The sequence below is a fragment of the Lathamus discolor genome, chromosome Z (genome assembly GCF_037157495.1).
Source record: "Lathamus discolor isolate bLatDis1 chromosome Z, bLatDis1.hap1, whole genome shotgun sequence".
Classification (NCBI taxonomy): Eukaryota; Metazoa; Chordata; class Aves; order Psittaciformes; family Psittacidae; genus Lathamus; species Lathamus discolor.
Window position 1 is genome coordinate 67,408,612 of NC_088909.1, and position 22,751 is coordinate 67,431,362.

General features: G+C 38.8%; 1 protein-coding gene across 12 annotated transcripts in view; it reads right to left on the reverse strand.

Moving 5' to 3' along the window:
* AOPEP (aminopeptidase O (putative)) overlaps positions 1 to 22,751 on the reverse strand; it is a 197,469-nt gene that overhangs the window by 20,661 nt on the left and 154,057 nt on the right. For 9 of the 12 annotated variants that reach the window (XM_065661655.1, XM_065661654.1, XM_065661651.1 and 6 more), the window contains one exon: positions 3,734 to 3,850. In XM_065661655.1, coding sequence (XP_065517727.1) covers positions 3,734 to 3,850 — 117 coding nt within the window. Of the gene's footprint in view, positions 1 to 3,733; positions 3,851 to 9,919; positions 10,018 to 22,751 lie in introns of those variants that run through there. The other 3 variants (XR_010608594.1, XM_065661658.1, XM_065661659.1) reach the window with 3 other exon arrangements.

Consider the following 22,751-nt stretch of genomic DNA (forward strand, 5'->3'; position numbering starts at 1 on the left):
AGGGGTAATGGGTTAAAACTTAAACAGGGGAAGTTTAGATTGGATATAAGGAGGAAATTCTTTCCTGTTAGGGTGGTGAGGCTCTGGTATATGTTGCCCAGGGAGGCTGTGAATGCTCCACCCCTGGCAGTGTTCAAGACCAGGCTGGACGAAGCCTTGGGTGGGATGGTTTAGTGTGAGGTGTCCCTGCCCATGGCAGGGGGGTTGGAACTAGATGATCTTGAGGTCCTTTCCAACCCTAACTATTCTATGATTCTATGATTTGTTATAGAAGTGGACTGAAAAAAAAAAAACATAGGAAGGAGTCACAAATTCTTCAATTAGGCAGTTGTCCTATAAGCCTCTTGTAGCATCCAAGACTGGGGTAGGTAAGTTTGAAATGTGATTCAGCTACCTGTATCTCACTTCTGGCTCGCTCGGCTAAAAGGTTGCTGCCAGAGATGTATTATGCATTATGAATCAGAAATATGCTACCTAACCTCTGAGGTTTCTTTTAGCTGTAGCATTCAACATCAGTGTTTGTCTTAGAAGGGAGACGCTACCATTCCCCTCCCAGCTTCCTCAGAAGCTAACTATCTGTGGTGAGACCTCACTGGAGAGGACAGGAACTACGTTGACTTGCTGAGGCGATCGCAGGAACAACACAGCTTGAGCACTCCTTGAAGAGAGAAGTCAAGAGTTAAATTTCAGGCAAAGGCTGGCTCCTGCCTCTCTCCTCTCCTGGCTGCAACGAAGAAGCCAAAACAAGGCAGTTAACCTGCTGTAAACCTCCATCTCTTTTCTGAAGTATGATGTGCCCTTATGTTTGTAAGACTGGACATGGGTGTGATAACCAGCGGTCAGGAATACCAAACAGTGCTGCTGGCAACCCCTCCTGACTGAGGGCGGACCTGCACGTTGCCGTGGGCAAGTGCAGGCACTGCCAGGTCCATGCCATTTTACAAGTTGAAATAAAGATGCCTCAGAAGTATAGATATAAAAGCTTTAAGAAACATGAACCAGGACTACCCATGATGTACTTGTGTAGGACAAACTTTACAATCAACCAAACTCAAGCAGCCTTGGGCACCTTTTCCCCAGTAGTTTTCAAGCTTCACCACAGTGGTGCTCCAATAGGAGCATGCTACAGAACTGAAGTGTGCATACAGAACATTCAGGTCCTTTAAAACTGGCAGAGACAGGAAGGTGGTTCTGTACTGCTTTCATCAGTAAAATCCACCAGGCATCTGTCCCCTTTACTCCTCCTAACGCACTTACCTCAGAAGGCGAGACTATCCAATCCTCATTCCACTACAAAGCGTGGAACATTCTTACCCTTGCAAAAGTGCTCAGCAGCACATACACACGCTTTTCTTCATATTCCCCCTGATAGTGTAAGAAAGCCTTTTAGCTACCTACAATACATACAGGGAAAGTCTTCCAAACCCTGAGTGTGCAGACATTTAATGTACATTTTTTAAAGCCAAATTTTGTTTAAAATACAGAAAAACATACTTCTTCATGTACAACTCTCACATACTATTGGCCATATACTACTGGCTAATCCCTAAACCAGAAGATTAACACGAATTTAAATGCTACTTATCAAAAATAAAAAAACCCTATGTCCTAACAATTAAACAATTTCCTAACTTTCTGCACTGGATAGAACACAGCTGACATCCTCACTTAGAAAAATTGCTGAATAAAACCTCTGACATTCACAAATTTTTTTCATTGGCAGGCCTGCATATTTTTTATGCTTGTATTTTTAATGATCCATTTCTGATGTTTACTGAGAGCATCTGAACTTCAGTAACACAACAGGATCACTGTGATTAATGTCTTCGTAAATTAAACCTAAACAAGAACAGCTCAGCTGTAGGCTTGGACTGTGGCTCTTTGTCCCTGGGTCACAAGAAAAATCCCTTGTCCTTCCCTCAGGTATGTGAGGGTTTGTGAACTAATGTTCCCTTTAAAGAACTGTAGGTGTCTGGCATCTGGTAAAATGCTAATGGTAATGTTAGCTTAGTTGTACTTTTAAATGTCTGCTAAGCCCTTGCTTTCACTTTGTAAAATAAAACGGAGATTATGCTCCTTTCACTGAGGCTGCAATTTTGTGCTTGGTTCTTTTTTTTTGGGGGGGGGGGGGGAAGGGGGGGTGTTTGTTTGTTTGATTTTGTTTTGCTTGGTTTTGTTTGTTTGGTTGGTTTGGTTTAGTAAAGAAAAAATTCTGACAGATCATGTGTGCACTTTTAAATGACACCACAAAGGGAGAAATAAGGCCTGCGAGTGGAGAGAAAGGACAAACCTGAGACACCAAAGCTTGTGGCCTGGTGCTTACAATTCACAGGCATGAAGCTGTAACACCACAGCTATTGCTTTGATCTATCTCCCTATTAATTCCTCTTCCCATTATAGAACCCCTGACATTTCACTGGTATTCAGATGTGATTAAAATATATTCTAATACCTATAAATAGAAATGTTGGTTCAAGTACTAATTAACAACAAATCTGGCATTTGGAAACCTCTATCAACAAAAAAGTAAAAAGGTGGAGTAAATGGCAACACTCAAAATATTGTCTATTTTTTTCTGAGAAAAAAGCTAGACCTCTGTTCTATTGATCGTTATGTTAATGTCTGGATTCCCAACTTTTTGTAAGCATCCACCCAGCAACTTCACCATAACAGTAACAAGAGAAATTTTGCTCTGTCCTTCCATTTAATTACCATAAAGTTTCAGTTGTAACAGGGTAAGTCATGCACACTGACTGCCCACAGCCTTCACAGTAGTTTTTAATTAAATGTCACGTTAAGTTTACCATGTTCCCTCACTGCACATTAGTTTGATCATATGCTGCTTCCTAACCCTTGCTTATATATAAATCTACACACCCCTTATTTTCATGACTGTTTCCATCTTCTTACCACCCCTTCTGAATACTATGTACTCAAAGCACATTCACTGCAAGGGTGCTTTCAGCCTAACTGTCACAACTCCCATCTTGAGAAATCTATGGGACTCTACGAAACAGTCAGCTCTGTGTGTTGTAATAAGGCTTTACTGGTTTGCCCCTTGAAGACATTAAGCTCCTTGCAGCAGGGATGCTCATATGTGCCTGTGATAGGGAATTCACATTCACAATATCATATAAACCACTGTTTTCCTTAGGGACTGTTAACATCCCTTGGCGCTTACTAGGAGCAACTATAAAGAACTGATTCCCCCTTAAACTCATGCCCAAAACCAGAACATACTGTGGTCTCTCTGGAAAGCAAACTTTTCTAAATCCTGGGACTTTGGAGCAGTCAACAGAACAATACAGGCTGACCACAGGAAAGAACAATTTTAGACCATAACAGACACAGCTGCATTTGGAGTCAATAAACACAACTAAAATGAAATGTGCTCTAATACACACTTACCATGTCACAGTGAGAAATTTAACACTTGATCAAAAATGCTGCCCAAGGTACATGTACAATCATTATGGCATCTAGGCTGCTCTGTCTTCTGCTACCACAGTATGTAAACACACCTGGTCCCACATAAACCACACAGAAATACTAATTAAGGCATCTGAAGATTCAACAATACTGGAGTTAAGAACATCTGATTTCGGACTCAGACACGGAAAAAGCCAGGAACAACCCCTCTGAATGGGCCTGGATCCTAATCCTGTTGCAACACTATTACCCCTAGTCAACAATGCAATGGTGTATCCTGGTGAGATTTTTTTAAAGTGATTACCTCAGCATCTTGCTCCCGGAGCTGGTACGTTTTCTCTAAGCACTGCAGTATTCTAGGACACAACGTCTTCACCTCCAAGAGAGACTCCAGAAGTAAGACCAGCTGGTCAGGGAGAAGCTAAGAAGAAAATAAATGCCAAATGTGAATAAAGATCTTTACTGACTGCGTAATTAAATGGAAATAAACCAAAGAGGATAAGATTATGATAACCTATGTACTTCAGGCATGTGCCCGAAATACAGAAACTTCTAATTGTTTCTGAAAAACCTCGGTTTACACGTCTATGTTCTGAAAGACTCCTGTGCTGGGGCTCAATTAAGATTCATTTTGCATGGTTTTCATTACTACAGTTAGATCATGTCTAAAACATGCTTATCTTATTGAAACATAACCATAGCTTATTAAGTAAGATTTTCATGGAATACATATGCTAAGTAATTCTATGTTGTTTGGGCTCGGAAAGAATAAAATACCAGAATAATTTACAGTGCATACTTTCAGGAATCAACCAGACATATGAATGTGCATTTTTTAAGTGTGGCATTTTTATCTGTTATGCAAGCACTTACATGATATTCTCACAATGAACAAAGAAATGCAACACAAATAAGTGACACACAAAGTAAGTGTTGTGGCAACACATTTTGAGGCATATTTTAGTGCAGTGAGTCACAGGCCATCCGTCACTGTATGGTAAAGACATGTCAGAATGTTACGTTTGTGGCACACCCAATATATATCTATCCATACATGTATATGTATTTAGTGGTCACCTGACTCCAGAACCTCTAATTCTCAAGTTGAACCTACTGTAACCTAAAAAGAAAGAGCACAAGAAATCTCATATAGCAAGTGCTGAAGTGCTCTGTTTAATAGGCTTATAGGATGAACAAATAAATAATTCAAACAGAGCTCAGCCAGAAACTACACCAGTTGCCAGGAAATATCTATTGGAAATTCAGGGCTCAGGGTGATCAGTCAGAAGTTTCTTATATGCCCCAAAGCTTTCCCCACTATTCATCATTGCAGCGCATCGAAAACATAAGGGGGAAGGGAGCAAGAATGTGAATTTAAGCTTTTGCACACAAAAAGAAACTAGCACTGCTCACTTCTAATGTTCTCCAGACAGATTAATGGAAAAAGATACCCTGCTACTTCAACACTAAGTCTAGCTTTTATCATATTTGGTGATTCTCTGCTCCCGCCTTGCTGTCTACATCCCCCTCTGCTGCGTCAATGCATTAAAATGAATTCAGATACAAACTGAATTCAGCTAAACGAAATGCCTCTTCCAACAAACAGCCCTGGCTGTGAGGTATGTGCTGAACAAGTCAGGACCCTGATCGCTGACAGCATGCCCACGAAAATACCTAGTATCTTCTGGTAAGTCTAAATCTGTAAAATATTGCCAGTAACAATTGAGCAACATGACATTTTTTCCCCTTTTATTCTGGCATAATTTAGCGTTAGTACCTAAACAGAATAAAGAGGGAAAGAAATCTCTAGGATTGTAATGCTTTGGTTTCCTTGCATTTTGATATCCTTCTATTTCTTTATCATTATAGTTGTATTCTTGGAGACTGAGAAAAGTTCACATCTTACTGGCTCTTACTGGAACATTTTCGAAGTGATACTGAAGCCTGCCAACAAAACTGAGTTGTTAAAAATAGTCATATATTTAAAAATATTGAATATTTCAATTTCAGAACAACTGCTAAAATGCACTCCCACAGCAGTTGCCTGGGCATGGTGAGACTCACTAAAATATAAAACAGGGAAGGCTTCTGGGAAGCGGCTCTGCTGAGTAACTGAATTCATTCTGAGCACTAATAAAATCTGAAATGTTGCAGAACACAATGCACAAAAAGATAACTTCTTGTTTAGAAAGCCTTCACTGCTAACAAAGAGGGCAGAGCAATACTTAATTTGTAGAAACTATAGAACAGCTGCTTTAATACATACGTACAGAACAGCTGAAAGTTATTACTTTATATCTCCAGTATAACTGCTATACAGATTCACCCACGGAAAGCTATTCTTTAAGATAACATTACAGAATCTCACCGAAGCCAACAAAAGCACAGCAGTTGAGCAACAGCCATGTCCTTAATCTACCTCTGCCTCGTGTGCATTATGGGCGAAGAGTTTTCAGAATCACAGGTTAAACTCTCACCAGTTTAGATGTGAGACTACAGATTAAAAAAAAAAAATCTGAGACCATGCCTTCTGCTTTTTTCCCACGTTCCAGCTGCCCAAGATGAGACTTTACATACCAGTTTCCAGCTCAGGACTTAATTAAAATTCAAGGTAAGCGCTAGCAAGCAGTATGAGGGGGGGTGTGTGTGGAAGGAGTACGAGAGATACTAGCAAAAGAAACGCTGACAGACCTGTAACCAACGTGGCACTAGTGGGCGCAGCTATTACACTCTGTACTCCTGCTACGTTCTCTTTCGTGTCTTACCCTATACTAACAAAAGAGACACTGCCTAAGAGAAAAACCTATCCTAAGCAAAGAGACATAAAGCTTGGATGAAGTTTCACGACAGAGACTATTACTGAATTCCTGTAGGGGGTTTGCAAACTTTTCCCTGAACACAGCCATACGAATAACACTAACTGCAAAGCAGCTTTTTAACGGCTATAAATGAACTTCCAAAAATTGAACTTAAATTCTCTGTCAAAAACCCCACACTCCATTATTTTTTGTTTTCACCACTGCCATTCCTATTTGTCCCACCCACCTGCTCCTCATCTTTCACACCATGAGAATTGTTTGGGTTGCACGCTGTCAATTTCCCATTTGTTTGCCTTATGCTTAATACAAAGGCACCCTTGCTTTTAAGTGCTACCAAAACATAAATGCTACAGAAAACAAAGAGTAAACTTATTTTCAAGTACTGTGGAGCCTGTTTTCTTTACAACAGGTCATATTCTGAATGTATATTGAACATCTAACATACAGTATAAAGAAACCACACAATGCAGCTATAGCAAAATACAGCAGAATAAGTTTCGCTGTGTCAATGTGTATCTCCATGTTGAAAATGTTTAGGAAATAACCATAATGCCTCAAACACAAATTTTTAGTGTTCCTGTTAATAAAATAAAATAATTATATTTTACAGATATGTATGTGTGTGTGTGTATATATATATATATATATATATATAAAATCATACTCTGAACTGTACTGGAGCATGCTCAAAATGTTCAAATATATGCAATTATTAAAGTAGTTCACTTCAATCAGGAAATTGGCAAGTATCAAGTAGTTTTCATTACAGCAGTGACTGCTGCAACAGCACCTATTTATATGGCAAACTAAACAGCTCCTGCCCCAAACTATGCCTGCCGCATGGAAATCATACTCCTTTTCCCAGGGTTCCCCTTCCCCAGTTGCAAGTACTTACAGTACAAATAAATTCTGTAGCCATGAAGTACACCAGAGGTTTTCTGTCATGTCCCAAATAATTAAACATCATCCCCACTATAACTATGTATCCCTGCAGTGTATACATTATCTTGCCCTTAAGACTGTAAAACTTCTGCAATTTTTCAGCCTTTTGAAGGAGTTTGCTTTGTCCTGCCACTAAACAGCCATTTGTCCCCTGCTTCCCTATGTTACCTGATGTGGTGGTTTAAAAGTTTGAATGACGAAGCCGTTAACGCTAAACCAAACTGCAATTGATTTGCAAGCATCAAAACTAGGTCTGTATTTGAAAAAGGCAAGATGAAAGAATTAAAGAAAATGTAGTGAAATTGAAAATATAACTCAGACTACTACCAAAGCAGCTTACTGGTACTGAGATTCACCGTATACTAATTTGTTACAAGACTATTTCAAGACATAAGTAGGTTTGAAAGCGTTTCTACAAATGATCTTGGAACAAACCCATGAGTTTTCTGACTCCTAACCCTAACCTGTAAAAAGCACAAAGAAAACAAATCTTGCCTCTTCAAAAATCTGGTATGGGAGCTACAGAAGTTACCGACCCCACACCCCAGAAGACCACCCACACGAAGGACCGTATTTATCAATTCCTACATTTACAAATGCAGTAAATGCCAGATTCACCCCTTATACTAGAAAAAATGCCACTGAAACATTCGACTACTGACCTTTCACAGCCATGAAACGTGACACAGATACATCTACTTGAGTATCCACAGCACCCGCACTTGCACTGCACCCCTAAGCCAGGACACAAATCACGAAAGTTGTACAGCTGGTATGCTGCATATCCCATTTGCTCCTGCCTGCACTTGAATGAAGTCATTGAAAGCCTCCTCCAAGGGGAAATCTGCCTCAGACTAATGCAGCAACCGATTGACAGTGGCGTGATTTCTATTATTACTCCATTATCACACTGGGATCTGTGCCTAAACGAGCATACTTCCTCCCTGATGCCATTTCCTTTTATCCTGGCTCTAGTCTAAAAGCAGATCAATGGGAGTAATATATATGATGTCACTTCAATTTACAGCTACTGCCTCCCTCTCACGCATGCACAGATAGATCAATTCTTCCCAAAAATGGTTAAGAAATGCTCAGGGAGACTCTTCTCCCAGAAAAGGGTTCTCTGCTATATTTGTCTGTGTAACCACAGCAAGGAACTGTTTACACTGAGCAAAAACAGGGGGGAAAGGAAAAAAAAGTCACTACTGTGCAGTGAAAAATGCTGGCTGAAATACAACACAAACAAGGCCCAAAAGAGAATGAAAGCAATTTGACCTTTGAAAATTATACAGAAAAGTCTCAAGTTTCTAAGGAGCAATATATTTCTCCTGTACTACTTTAGAAGGTAGTTTCATGCCCCCCCACCAAACATGAAATGTTTTTTCATTTATATTTTTACAAGATTTTCCAAAGTCAGACCAAATTTCTTCCCACCCCTGAGGAAAGAAAGGGAAAAACCCCACCCCAGAGTTCAATAGTGAATGGTTCCCTTCAGACAGAATTTAATCTTAGAATTATAGAGTTGTTTACGTTGGAAAAGACCCTTAAGATCATAAAGTCCAACTGTTAACAAAGCACTGCCAAGTTCACCGCTAAAGCATGTCTCTAAAGCACCACTTCTTACACATCTTTTAAATACCTCCAAGGATGGTGACTCAACCACTTGCCTGGGCAGCCTGTTAAGATTTCCTCATTAATTGCAGATAAGAAAGAACCACTACTAGTCCATGAGACAGGATTTATAGGGCCAGGCCTATAAACCTGAATACCTATAGCAGACCTATACCCTGAATTGATCAAACGAATCCCTGAATGAATCTCACGTTATAAACTCTCCACATAGACGATTTGCCCCTTGAGGGATGTTTTCTGCAGGCTGTAACTAAACAAAGGGGAAAAAAGAAAAAAAAAAGGAATAAACAACAACAACAAAAACCCCTTGGTAAAACAAAACACCTCTTCCTCAAACTGACCAGAAAATTGTTACCATGAAAATTCAAGGACACTATTTACTGAACATTTTTACAGAGACTTTGTTTGAGGTAAACAATGACAATCTTATTCATCTGCACAGTGACTTCTTTTAAATGAAAACACAAAGCCTCCCCCTGCCTCCTTCAGGGGCTAAAATCTACTCATATCAAGTAACATATGAATTCAATAAAAATGTCCATGCTAACAGCTGTTAGCTAGCACAGTGCAATACACTACTGAAGAAAGTCTAACTCTGAAAGAGCCAGTCTGCAGTTTGATTACTACACAGAAAAAAGCAAAAAACCCTAATCTGAAGCTGACAAAAAAAAAAAAAAAAGAAAAGCTTTGAACTGGTTCACTAAATAAAACCCATCTATGCTAGAGGCTGCCGAAATTTCAGGAGTCCATAGTGAAGCAGTCTGCTCTGTTTAACTTTATGCGGTCAGTTTGTTTATGACTTCCCTCTTGCTGAGAAATCAGCTCCCCTTCGAACATTTATGAAGATATCTAGGCTCCACTATATTTAAAAGCAAAATAAATGTATTTGTAACATATGCTCATTTCCTTATGAGCTACGCTTCCATGAAATGTCTTCCCACTGTGTGCCGTTTTTCCTCAATCTCTGTTCACACGGTTCTTTCTGTGCTTGGCAATTTGTTCCTCAACATCTATTTTAAAAAGGAAGAGCGGGAATTGCACGGTGTTTTTATCAAGGAAAAGAAATTCATATGAACTTTGCATCAAAAAAATCTTACTTCAAGAAGTAATGATTGCAACCAGTTCATCAGTATTTGATTTGTGTCACACTTCAAAATGCTGCTCCGGAGACATGTCTGGTATCACTTCCTTCATACTAGAAGACATGAAAACGACACGGAGCAATTTATTTAATAAACAACTGCACTTCCATGTAGTTCCCAGTTACTTTTCTCTTTCTAACATCAAAACTAAGGATTTGGGTTTTTTGGAAGCAAATAATCTATGTCAGAAATCATTTTAAGGCCACTACCCACTCAAATACTGAGGTTTGATTTATTCTAGCCACACATATGAAAGCATAGCTGGATGAAGGACACAAATCCCAAAGAACTGCACAAACTTAAGTATGCATGCAAGTCAAACGACCTGACTTCCATTGAGTTTTAACACTCTTTTTTTAAACGCAAGGACAGAAACAGCAGTAAGGAGAGTGCAATTCTCAATATGCAAGCAATAAATGGTATGACCCAGCTGCAGTTTCAGGTGGGTTTCTGGAGAGTTCAGAAAGGTTTTCTGCACATTTTTGATTTTATTATAACTAAACGTGATATGTGCAACACTAATGTGTCCACAAAGCAACAGAACTTGGGAAACTTCTTCTAACTGAGCAATATATTCAGCATTTTTGAAAAAGTTGCTGCCGATGGGCAAGCACTTTAAAAAATGTGGCTGCTTCTTTGAGATGCTCTCCTCAAAACCTGTCCTAAATTAACACTGATTTGTCAGGTAATGTTTGCATGACAAGTCCTTTTATTTCCCTAAATTTCACAGACACCCAATTTGGGAATGCTCTTGGGACTACTTAACATGCTTGAATTTCATCATATTCATACAGCGGTTTTATCCTGTTACATTTAAATGCTATCTTGACACTGTTCAAATCATTGTACAAATAACATCACATTACTCGCACCAAACCCTTTGGTACTTATGCATCAAATTTTGCATTTGATTTTTGTATCTGAAAAGTATTTGTAGGGTAGCATGAAAGCAAAAGCAGACAGGGAAAATGTGGGTACATACATTACAACACTGTGAGCTGACAGTAAAAGGATTTAATTGTATCAATATTTTAAGCTGAGTTTCAATGTGGGAATTGACAGCAAAAATGAAATTTTAAAGCTGTTTCACATTCTGTGGCTGATAGTCTGGTTATGCGTTACCAGTAACGATTTTAAAAGGCCAGCCATTGCTACCAGTCCATAAACTGAAATTTCTTTTCTTAAGCTATAAGACAAAATATTTTCCCATAATTTACTTAATAGAGAGAAGATATACTTTCGAAGAAATTCAACATCTGCAATCTAATAAAAATGCACTGAAATATCAAAAACGATTAAACATTTATGTTCTAACATACTGCTGAGCCAGCAAAATGAAAAACAGGTGGCTTCCACTACAAGTTCAGTCACGTTATACAGTGCCTTCCCTCAACGAGTATTCTCAAACAGAACATTTCACCATAACTAGCCTTGAGCATAATAATCCCTTTTAAATATACCAGGCTACACATTGTCTATTCCATGTAGATTATGTACTCTGACACTTATTACCATGATTACAGCATGTGCTGCTCTTGTTTTCAGATGAAATGGCCACAGCAGGAGAAAAGTGAACATAAGAATCGAGATTCCACGCCTGAAATCATAGTCCACAGGACCATTACTTGGACAGACTGGGAACAGGCAGCATTGCTCTGACAAAAACTGAAGCTGAAGCGGGCAACAGCAACATCTTCGCTTACCTCTTCACTCGATATCAGAAGCCTCCAGCACTGGAGAATTAATGAGAACGTTAGCCTATGATCTTCAACCATGTGAAAGCAGCTGACAGGAAGACCACCTTCTCACCTGACAGCAGACCCAACACAGGCACTTAAGGTTCAGCAACCTGTTCACCTAACTATAAAAAGCAAAGCCGAGGAGAACTCTGGTTTTATTTTAAAGACTGTTAGACTACTACAAATTAAAGGAATCATACAGAAGAACAACAAGTCTTAGCAATTGGTGGAAAAAATTCTTACCTACACTGTAGCAGACAATGGAAGTATCTGCCTCTTAGTTTCTCTACCCAAACACTATACATCTCAGCTACTCCAAACTACATGCTGATGCTGATATCAATGGCAGTATAAACCATTTCACCTTGAATGACCATCACCTAGATCCTCTGAAAACAAACAGACCAGTGATGTCCTCTGAGACATTAAAAGTTGCATACTACAGTAGACTTTACAAACCAGCGTTTCAGTGGCCAGTCTACCAATTGAAATGAAGAGTTGAACCATTATCACTGTATGCTAGCCACAACCATCAGTGAGAGCACCTTCAAACAGATTTCCTTTATTTTTCTGACTGTATATACTAGAAGAAGAAAGAGGGACAAACACCTAAGAGCCAAAAAAAAAAAAATTAACTATTTTTTCTAAGCTTTGTTAAGTTACAAGTTACTGACCAAGTACTAAAAGTGCCAAACAGGAGTAACTATCCTGGGCAGTTTAACTACCTCTTCAGTCCAAACCCCTTGCAACAGAGCCGAGCAAGCACTAGTTTGAAGAAGTGTCTCCTTTTTCCTTGAGAAATTGGCATATACATGTAAATTTCTGGAACAGAAATTGTTCTACCTATGCCTACCAACACAGGACTCAGTCAATGCCCAGAGTTCATCTAGGATTGTGATCTTCAAGGATCACACGAAATTCACTGTTTCCCAGCTCTCTTGCAGTGTGGCCAGGTCTTGGGGCATGACTTGTTTACCAGAACACCTTCTTTTCTGGTAAGTCAAGCAAAAAAAGTATCTGCTCCAAAGAGCAGGCATCATTCAGAAGAAGAACCTAAAAGAGAGACAAGAGCTTTCTCTCTCCTCTCACTTCTTCAGCTGCTGAAGTCAATTACATCAATTCTATTTAGCTCATGGCAGCAAGATTTGACTCCACCAAGGAGGGCTGTCTGAGGTTCGTCATAAACCACTAGTGATGTTGACAAGCCTTACTGGAGGAAAGGACTGAAGTACAGATGGGAAATGGCACTTCTGTCACTTGACCCTCTACTCCTGGAATCGACAACTCTTTTTTGTACCCTTTTTTACTTCAGAGTAACAGGTGATGGCTGACTTCCAAGTCCAGTTATGTCAGATGTCTTCTAACATTTGTAGTTCAACTGCATTTCCAGACCTCAGTATTTTCTTCTGACCTGAAATCTGGTTCTGATGCATTGTGCGCTCAATACAGCCTATGCATACTCCTAACAATTTTTCAAACATACCTTGTCCATTTTATCCTTTGTTATGGGGGTTTTGTTGTTTGGTTGGTTGTGTCTGGGTTTTTTTGGTTGGTTAGCTGGTTTTGGATTTTGGTTTTTTTCTTGGTTTGGTTTCTTGTTGTTTGGGGGGTTTATTTGTTACAAATGCAGCCAACCATATTGAGCAGACTCATGCTTCAGAAATAAACACATACCTCCAAGCAAACTTTAATCACAGGTGATCTTACAATAGATGTTAATTGTAACAGATGTTACCTAAAACTAAGACTGTGTGGGTGATGCTGAAAATTTAAAAGAGCAGTAGGTAGAGTTTGCAGCCTCCATTGACTGAAGATGCAGAGATGCCAATCCATCACCATCAGCTTCTTAATTCTTTTTTTAACTAAGATCTCACAAGAGCCATGACTAAATATTTCCACTTGTCTGGGAGAACTCTCTCATTGCAGCTGAAAGTGATGCAGTTCCACAGCGGCTGTCACTTAGCTCAATGACCTCAGCGTCTCAAAATGAAGCCTTTGGCACTACAGAAGACTAAGCAGTACTGAACACCGCACTGTGACTGTAGCAACACAGCTTACCACACACCTGTCACATTGGTCTTCTAGTTTTTACACTGGTTCCCACCAGAATCCCCTCTAACCCAGCCACTGCTGCCTGTGCCGGTAACAGCATGAAGGCCACCTCCGACTGCTGACTGAGGATCACAGGCGACAGCCAGCCTCTTCCTCCATTCCAAATTCTCCACTCAACAGCACACAGATTTCTTGAACTTTCTAACACGTTCATCTAAAACTTGCCCTGTGAACTAAGGTCTGGTCACAAGCACCACTACCTTCCACTCCAGATGCATGCCAAGTTTCCTAGTTTTGCCTGCTCTAGTACAAATACATAGCAGCATGTACTTCAGGGTGGGAGCCACCCTTTCTCCCTCCCAAGAAACCCTCTCTGAAACGAGACACTCCACTGCACACAGCTCTCTCCAGGGGAGAGGATGAGACAATAAACAACACATGACAGATGTTAGTTCACTGCTTAATGCACTTGTGGAAGCTACTCAGATCCTATGGCAATGAGTGTGGTAGGGAACAGAACAAGCATATCCCATTACTTCTCATTCCCAATTTAAAAAATATGGGTAAGATTATATTTAAAACTGTTGAAGAAAACAATTACCATTGGAAAAAAACCTCAAGCCTTTAAAAGATCTGAGGACAAGTGGACGAGTGTTGCATGACACCCTCATTATGCCCAGTGCTACTTAGAAAGAAGCTGTAATTACTGGCAAGCATCTAGCTGCCAGATATTTTCTTTCAAAATCCCATATAGGAGCATTAAAACTAGCTATACAAATAAATTCAAACTGAAACTTGCTGGACACCAACTCTTTCAAACTGCAATTTGACTTACAGATTCTTAGCTTGAAGAAGTGCAAGAAACTGAGGGGCTTGAGACAGGATTTGCACACCATTGGTGTGTGTAGGAACAGGCCTTCATGAAAAAAACACCCAGAACAACCCAATACAAAAAACCCTCACCCACAAAAAAGCCAGCAAACAAAAATCTAAAAGTGATTTAAAATCCTTGTTTTCAGAAGTAATTACCAGACAAGATGTGATTAAAAGTGCTACATTCTGCTCATGTTTCTCAGAAGAGATTTTCTGTAATGCCAAGGAAGGTATGTGAATTATTAAAAGAGAGCAGGAGTGTACTGACCAGTACTTCCACATATAGACATGGCATTAATAATTACTTTTAGATTCAGATAATGGATTTGTTCCTTGACTCGCAACTACAACTTCGTGTGGGAACAACTCTATTCAATTTAATAGAATTACATCAAAGTTTTAGCCTCTGAAGAGCTCTCCTGAAAAAACAAAAATTAGTACTTTCTTATGATAATATAAAGATGTGCTGGCTTTATGACAATGCAGGTGACAGAACCAGAGAAAAAATATTATAGACATATTAAGCAACTACTAAGTTGATGAAGAGGTATGAACAAAATACATGACATTTAAGGCACAAACTCCCTTATAAATTCACTGTCACAGTTTGGGTGAAACTAGACGCTTTAAATGTATTAATTTCCTTATAAAATAAGGATAAATGTAATTTCTAACGCTCACTTGTAACATTGGTGTATGCACATAATCGTACAATAGATGCTCACATCATAACTCACTGAAAAGATTTTACTTCTCTCCAAACCTCTCTTTTTTAATAAAAAGTCCCATTTAAAAAAATTATTTTTAAATTTACGTTATCGGTAAGGAAGATTCAATGAGTTGCTTGAAAGACCTTACCTTGATAACCCCCCTTCATTAGGTTTATGCATCTCATTCCAGAGTACCTGGAATCATTTAACATATTTATATAAAATGCAGATACTTGCCACTTCATTTCCAGGAGTATGCACAAAGACAAATCTTGCTGAAATGGGAGAGGGTTACAGTTTCCTCATTTTCACAGATTTTCTGTGACATATTCCATCAATTGTTTACTACAACATTCTTTTTCACATATATTTGAAAATTCCCAGTGCTTTACAAATGACTGAGGAAGAAACGAGCAAAGCAGTCATTGCAAAAAAAACCAAAAAAAAAAAACCAAACCAAAACAAAACAAACAAAACCCCAAAACCCACTGTGAAGTTATTTAATTATATTCTGAAAGTGTGCAAATAAATTATTCAATTTACTGCCCTTCATTTACATACTATTTTCCCTTTAGCAAAAGGATCTAACATACACAAAGCCAAGAATACCCTGTATCGCACAAACTCCGGGTTCCACTCCGTACAATTCATGTCCTGATTAACTCATACCTTTTTACATGAACCTGGAGGAACCGCCACAGGCCGCAGCACAACTTCCTAGTAAGCAGGTATCAAGCAAGTACAGCAATAAATAGCAGGGGACCTTATCCTCTACAAAACAGCATTTACTTACTTGTTTATTTCCAAGGCTGCAAGCTACTTAACTTCTCCCTCTACAGGAAAGGATAGAGAAGAAAAAAATATTGATCTCTGAAAAGGGTAAGTGGAAAATTTGCTGACCTCATTCCCTATTCCTTATGGAAGGAGAGCTTTTATGCACTTCAAGGGAAAATTTACTTGCATAAGGAGAGCAAGGCCGACACTTAATCACTGAATTTACATACAAATGTTAAAACAATCAAGCAAATAATGCCAGGGAGCAGCGGGCTGACTGTGCAGCAAGAGCGTTATTTATATGCGAATGGCTGGATAACCACTAAGTACAGCGTTTCAGCAGTAATTCATCTTACCTTCTACTGGAAACAGTTGACCAAAAGTTGGTGTTAGCAAGAACCTACAGTGCTGTGCAGTGTAACAGAACCAGGTTATTTACATGAAAAGCTTAAAGAGTGCAATCCTACAACTAATTTAGGAAATTACTTGGCAACATGATCTTATTTAAGGTAAGAAATAAAAGCTTCTGAACACTGAAATGCAACCCATTCCATAGCAGAATCATAGAATAATTAGAGTTGGAAAGGACCTTAAGATCATCCAGTTCCAACCCCCCTGCCACCTCACACTAAACCATACCACCCAAGGCTCAACAAGCAAAATGTATGCTCAGTATGGATCTTGCTCGTAAGAAGCAAAAGCAAGTGCTCACTCTGTCAGCTCATTCCATTGCGTGAAATCAGTTTCTAGAAGTTTCATTTCAAATCTATGTATGCTGCTGTGGCTAAAACAGACCTGAAGTTTCCATTATAAATGTAGTTCTCAGCTGTTTATAACTTAACTATAAGAATTCCCTCCAGCAAAAAAATGCGGCATTAAAGTTCTCAGCCTGTAAGAGATCTTAAAAAGATTACTTTCACTATTATTTTTCCAGATAAAATGTCCAAGGCAGTTTACCGATACAAGACAAGTACCTATCACCAAACTCCTACTTTTTAGAAATGAAAATAACTGATTCAGATGAGTCTAATGACATTTGCAATTCTTTGAAATTACGACAGCTATGGTAACGAACAGTGAATAGCTATGGCTACTTTAAGGAGTAAATATTTTGCACTGGCAAAATTAAACCTTCATAGCTCCATCTTAAGTAACATAAAAGAAAATGACAGCACTTCTTTCAAACTAACCAGTAGAGATTTAGTTTGCTCTGTGTTTTTCCCCATGCTTAAAAGCAACCCCCTTAATATATATCTCAAAACCCTGACCACATCAATGCCTACCCCAGGAAAACGCCAAGACAACCATGGTTTATGGGCACAAGGCTGCAAACACTTAGATGTAATTAACTTTGCATTCATGAGTACCTCCACTGAAAGGAAAAGCAGCCTACACGTGCTCACAAGTTTACAGCATCAGGCCTTCTTAAAGGTCCCCTCTAAAAGGACATTACAGGGTTTAACAAATGAATAGCAATCACACTGTAGAATTTTGCAGCAACAGTGCAGCTATTGTTTTTTCAAACTGGAGTATTTTATATTATAGTCAGAGCCATTTCTATTATTTGCTGCTTATTCTCTTCAGAATTTAATGAACACATTTACTTGTATAGAACTTTATACAGCCCAGTCTGAAAATACACTAAACTAACATTCTTAAAAATTTAGCACTTCTTACCACCCTGTTATTTTTAAACACAGAACGCTACAACAATTTGTCAGGTTTTAAAGCAGTTTCTATGCACCACTGACTTCAGCCTGGGGAACTGCTGCAGCACTGACTTTCAGTGTACATACCCACAAGTCCTATAAAGCTAAGAACCAAATGCACACAACACCTCTGGAAATTGAGGACCTCACAACCATAGTGCATACATTATAATGGCCCAAGCAAAGCAGGCGCTATACACTGAGCAATCCTGTTCCTCTTCACAGTTATTTCACCCTAGATTGTTAAAAGGGCAAACTCATGCCCACAATTAGGTTAGCTATGCATGAATGTATCTGCCTTAATTTTGCCAATTACCTTTGTCTAAATTTCAAAGCCAAAAGATCAACTTTAAAGAAGAAAAAAGCCATGTTAAACAGCCTTAGGTTTCACCATTAGAAAAATTTAACCTTGAAGAAACATCCAAACAGACATAAGAAGCTGATTACATAGATATTAGATATATTTTTTCTGTCAACTATTTCGAAAGAAGCTGCCTATGTGTCACATACATCTAAAGCCTCAGAACAGGTACCAACTGCGCTGTAAATGCCCAGTCTGGCTCTGGCAGGTAAAACACGCTTGGCTAAGTACTGCTGTTTTAACATTATGATTAAACTCTGCAACAGACAGCAATTTTCTTTCACAAGCGATTCATGAGAAATTTAAGGTCTTAACCACTACTAATTGCAAGTGGGTGAGAGAAGCATGAAGGTGATGTGAAAGGAATGTCACCGATATTCAAAACAAGCGTTGTAACTTGTAAAAGCTGAATTACTCCAAGAATTGGTAAGACACATACAAAAGAAATGCAGTGTTATTGTGAAACAGCCATAAGACAAGGCTATACTTACTGAAAATGCAATTTCAGTTCCACTTACTTGGTGAGAGCACAAAGTCCCTTAACCTGATCATACCTTTACTGCTGTGGCTTTATAGTATTCGTCTCCTCTTCAGACTATATATGCAAACACTTCTTCTTAATCTAAATCCAATCACAAACCAGTCTTAAACATGCTCCACCCTTGCAATTACATATTGCTGTCGGTGATCATATTGCACCTCTTTCCTTCCCTCCTCCTTTTCTGCACAGTAGCCCTTTTTATTCAGTGCCCTTCTAGAAGCATTATCTCTCATCTAATAACCACATTAATTAGAAATTTCAATTTTGGCATTTAAGAAACATGAAACTAGTTTTGACTAATCTTTCAATTCCAGGGGCAATAATAACAAAAGTAAAGCCCTTTTTCACCTGCCCCCAAACATACATTAATTTCTGAAAGACAAAGAAGAAGAAATGTCATCCTTTTGCTTTTTGTAACAAGATCAGAGTGTCCATTTGCCTAAAAGCTCTGCTAATTTCAAGTGCTAGCGCACTTACTTGAAGAAAATACAAGCAATAATCATATCCTTTTGCTTTAATAGCTGAAATACCAAATAGGTGCACTGAGGTTTGCCAAGGGCAGTATGTATTTCTTAATCTTAGGAATAATTGCACCTTATTTTATATGCAACTTTAATGTAAATAAATGCAATTAGAGGCAAAAACTGCAGTCTACTGAAACTGCAATTTCTCTTAATTATGGATACTGTATGATTAGCATGCTTGCAATAAATCATAAGTGAAGGTCTGCATGATTTCACAACGGCAATCTCAGCTCAGAGGGAGTCTGGCTGGAATAAACAAGTAAAACAACGGTATTTCAACAGGTCTGTATCATTAACAAACCCAGTGTAAACTAGCAGCTTTTCCACTACATACTGCCCTTCTATGTTAACCATAATAGCAAAAAAATAGTTTGTCCAAACAGAAACATAGTGTTTACAATGCTGATTGGTTCTGAATGCATCTGCATGCAGCAAAATAATAAGGATCTGTACCTTTCTGGGAGGTATCTCAAGGGAAAGAACAGGAAAGTGACAACAAAGACATGCTGTGATACAGCAGCAGGTCATTTTTTTTTTGTTCACAAAGCTGCCCAAGTCTCATACAGTGCTGAGAACTGTTTCTGGAAAACGTGTTTTCCCTTTATGCAGTCCCCTTGGGATCCTTGACTATACGGTTTGAACTGACTTGAAAAGTAAAGTGGAGGTTGGGGGGGGGGGGACGGGGGGGGGGGACAAGGGTGGTGTCAGCTATGAAATCCCAAACTGTCACAACTGGCTTTTTCAGCATTGCACATGGCTAAATTTACATCACCAAGGCAAATGGAGCTTATTGGCATGAATACCAAAAATGATTGATTTAAGGTGAGCAACCTTGCAATTAAATAACAACATTTGCTTCACACGATAAGGAAATTGATTTAAAGGCCTCTCAATGTATAAAATATGTCCTTCGTTTATTTATTTATTAAAGCTCAAGTTTCCAATTCCACCAGTAAGCGCTCCCTTTGTGCCCAGTGGTATAGCTGCGATATACGTAATGCGCTGTATATCATAGTGTGGTTCTAAATTGCAGGGGTAGACAGAAAGAAGGATTAGTTTAATCTAGATTTTGGATTTGTAAAATTGCAAGGGACATAATGGAAGCTGGCAACTCAGGCGGCTGAGACCTCAACATCATGGGAAAACATACTGCTGGCTTTTAGCCAGTTACTTCTTGAATATCTCTCCCTGTTCCACTTGTATGTGCTACTGTTTACAGCAGTAAATCAAATGTTATTATCTGTCTTTTAAAAATGGGCTGCTGGTCATCCGTACCAGAAAAATGTGAGCTCCATTACATTAACATCCCCCCCCCCTTTTTTTTTTACTTTATATATATATTATGGTGTGGGTTTTTTTTTTTTTCCCCAGTTCTTTGTGGTTTGATTTTCCTCTATTTTTGAAATGTTTCCTTAATGTTTGATATCTTACTGTTTCCTCTGGACAATCAGTTTCTCCAGTTTTGTTGTTTGAGGGTTTTTTGTGTTGTTTTTTTTTTGGTTGTTGTGGTGGTTTTTTTTCCTGAATTATACAGTGAGAGGGAAGAGGAAAAAAAAAAAACCTAAATTTAAAAACCTCTCCAGGAAACAGGATTGTAAAACCACAAAATTTGGCAGAGTGACAAAGTGGGGTGTGTGGGGGTGTGTGTGGGTGAGGTGGTGTGGGTGAGGTGAGGGGGGTGTGTTTATATATTTTTAACTAGCATTTTGAAGGTAACTAGATTTCAAATTGAGCATTTGGGAAAAAAAAAAAAAAAAAGGAAGACTGACATACTTTGCTGGATCAAAGGAGAGAGCTTTGACAGGGAATAGAGGGGAACAAAGAAGCATGCTTGTATTATGAAATCAACAGAAGGCAAGAAAACACTGCAAAAAAAAAAATTCCATTGATAGGGTGACATTTTCTTCCCACTTTACACATTCCACCCTTTCACCACTTTTCAAAGCCCCTGCGTTATTTTTTTTCCAGAATTTCAATGTAACTGAAGTAACTCTCTCACTTCCTTCTCATTTTCCCACATTTTGTGTATTTAACACTTGATTAGGTCTGTGCACTCACCCACAAAGAGACCATCACCAGAACACACTGCATGGAAGCGACCGACGGCTGCGCTTAAAACACTTCTAATGTGAATGGCAACTACAAAGTGGCTACTCGTGCACGCACAAGGCCACCTTCCCCAGGGGCAAGCGGGAAGCACTGCCTGCCTGCCTGCCTGCGTACAAGGGACAGGCGGGACATGCTGCCACTTGGCACTTCAGGCACAGAAAATATTTCTACTTTGTTTTCAAAAGCCTCTTCTAAGCTACTTGTGTGCAACTCGCATGAGCTGTGTCTAAAGGCTTCCAGAGGTGTGGTTTATGTGAGGGAGGCAGCCAAACATACCTGGAAATCCTCAAACACTACAGTTAGAGTTTTGCTGTTTGTGGCCAGAACAACTAAACCCATTAATACACAATTCAAGGAAGAATAACCACGCACTGCATGATGCTGCCTAGCACCTGCAGAAGGATTTCGTCGAACTGTATTTTGAAGTTACTGATTTTCTACCACATTTGCATTTCTAAGTTTTAATACCAAGCAACTATAAGAGTAACTAAATAGCTAGAAACAGAAGTAAAACCTGTTGTCTTCTGTGCAATTACTATTTAAAATCCGCATCTTTCTATTTCACATACAAAATATCTTTAGTACTCCACAACTAGTTTATATTGGAAACAGTGCTCAAAGCTGTCCTCAAAGTACCTTATTATGAAAGGCAGGTAAAAGTAGTCTTTACTGAACAGAAATTAGTATTCAACGTGAAGTAAAAAGATACTGCAAGGGAAGTCAAGCATGGAAACAGAGGCTCTAAGTATCTGTATTTTTCCACATGAAATTTGATGTTAATTTTCTCTTACCACATACAACTTCATAATCACATTTTATGTAACACTTCAGTAAACATATTAGGTAAATATAACGGGCACTTTAGGACAAGAGAGCTTGGCCATGTATTTAAGATTAGTTGCACATTCCTGATACACTGCTACTGTGAAAAAAGTCCTACTGGGAATAACTATAAATCGATTTTTCCCAATTACACAAATCAGCAAATATATGGAAAAACTAATCTGCAGCACACTTTTTAATACAGATTTTATTACAACTTGAATGGAGCAGTGCGGGAAGTTACTGTTCAAATAGATGTTACATGCTTTTTTTGCACATTTGCACCTTCATTACAAATTACAGATAAAACTGCTTTGCAGGGCAAATCAGTAGGTCCTGACAAAGATACAGTTCTGCTCTACTTTTCTGACAGGTGTGCATATAATAATATGGCATTATTGAGAATAACATAAGTTCCATACAAACCCCTTAAAAACAGGCGAGACAACATCTAAGCCGTAATACAGTGAATGGATAATTGCAACAGTTTATAAATGCTGACAGAACTGACTAAACTAAAGGCTAAAACTTCTGAAGAGGACCTCAGAAACCTATCTTCTGACAACAGTGCTA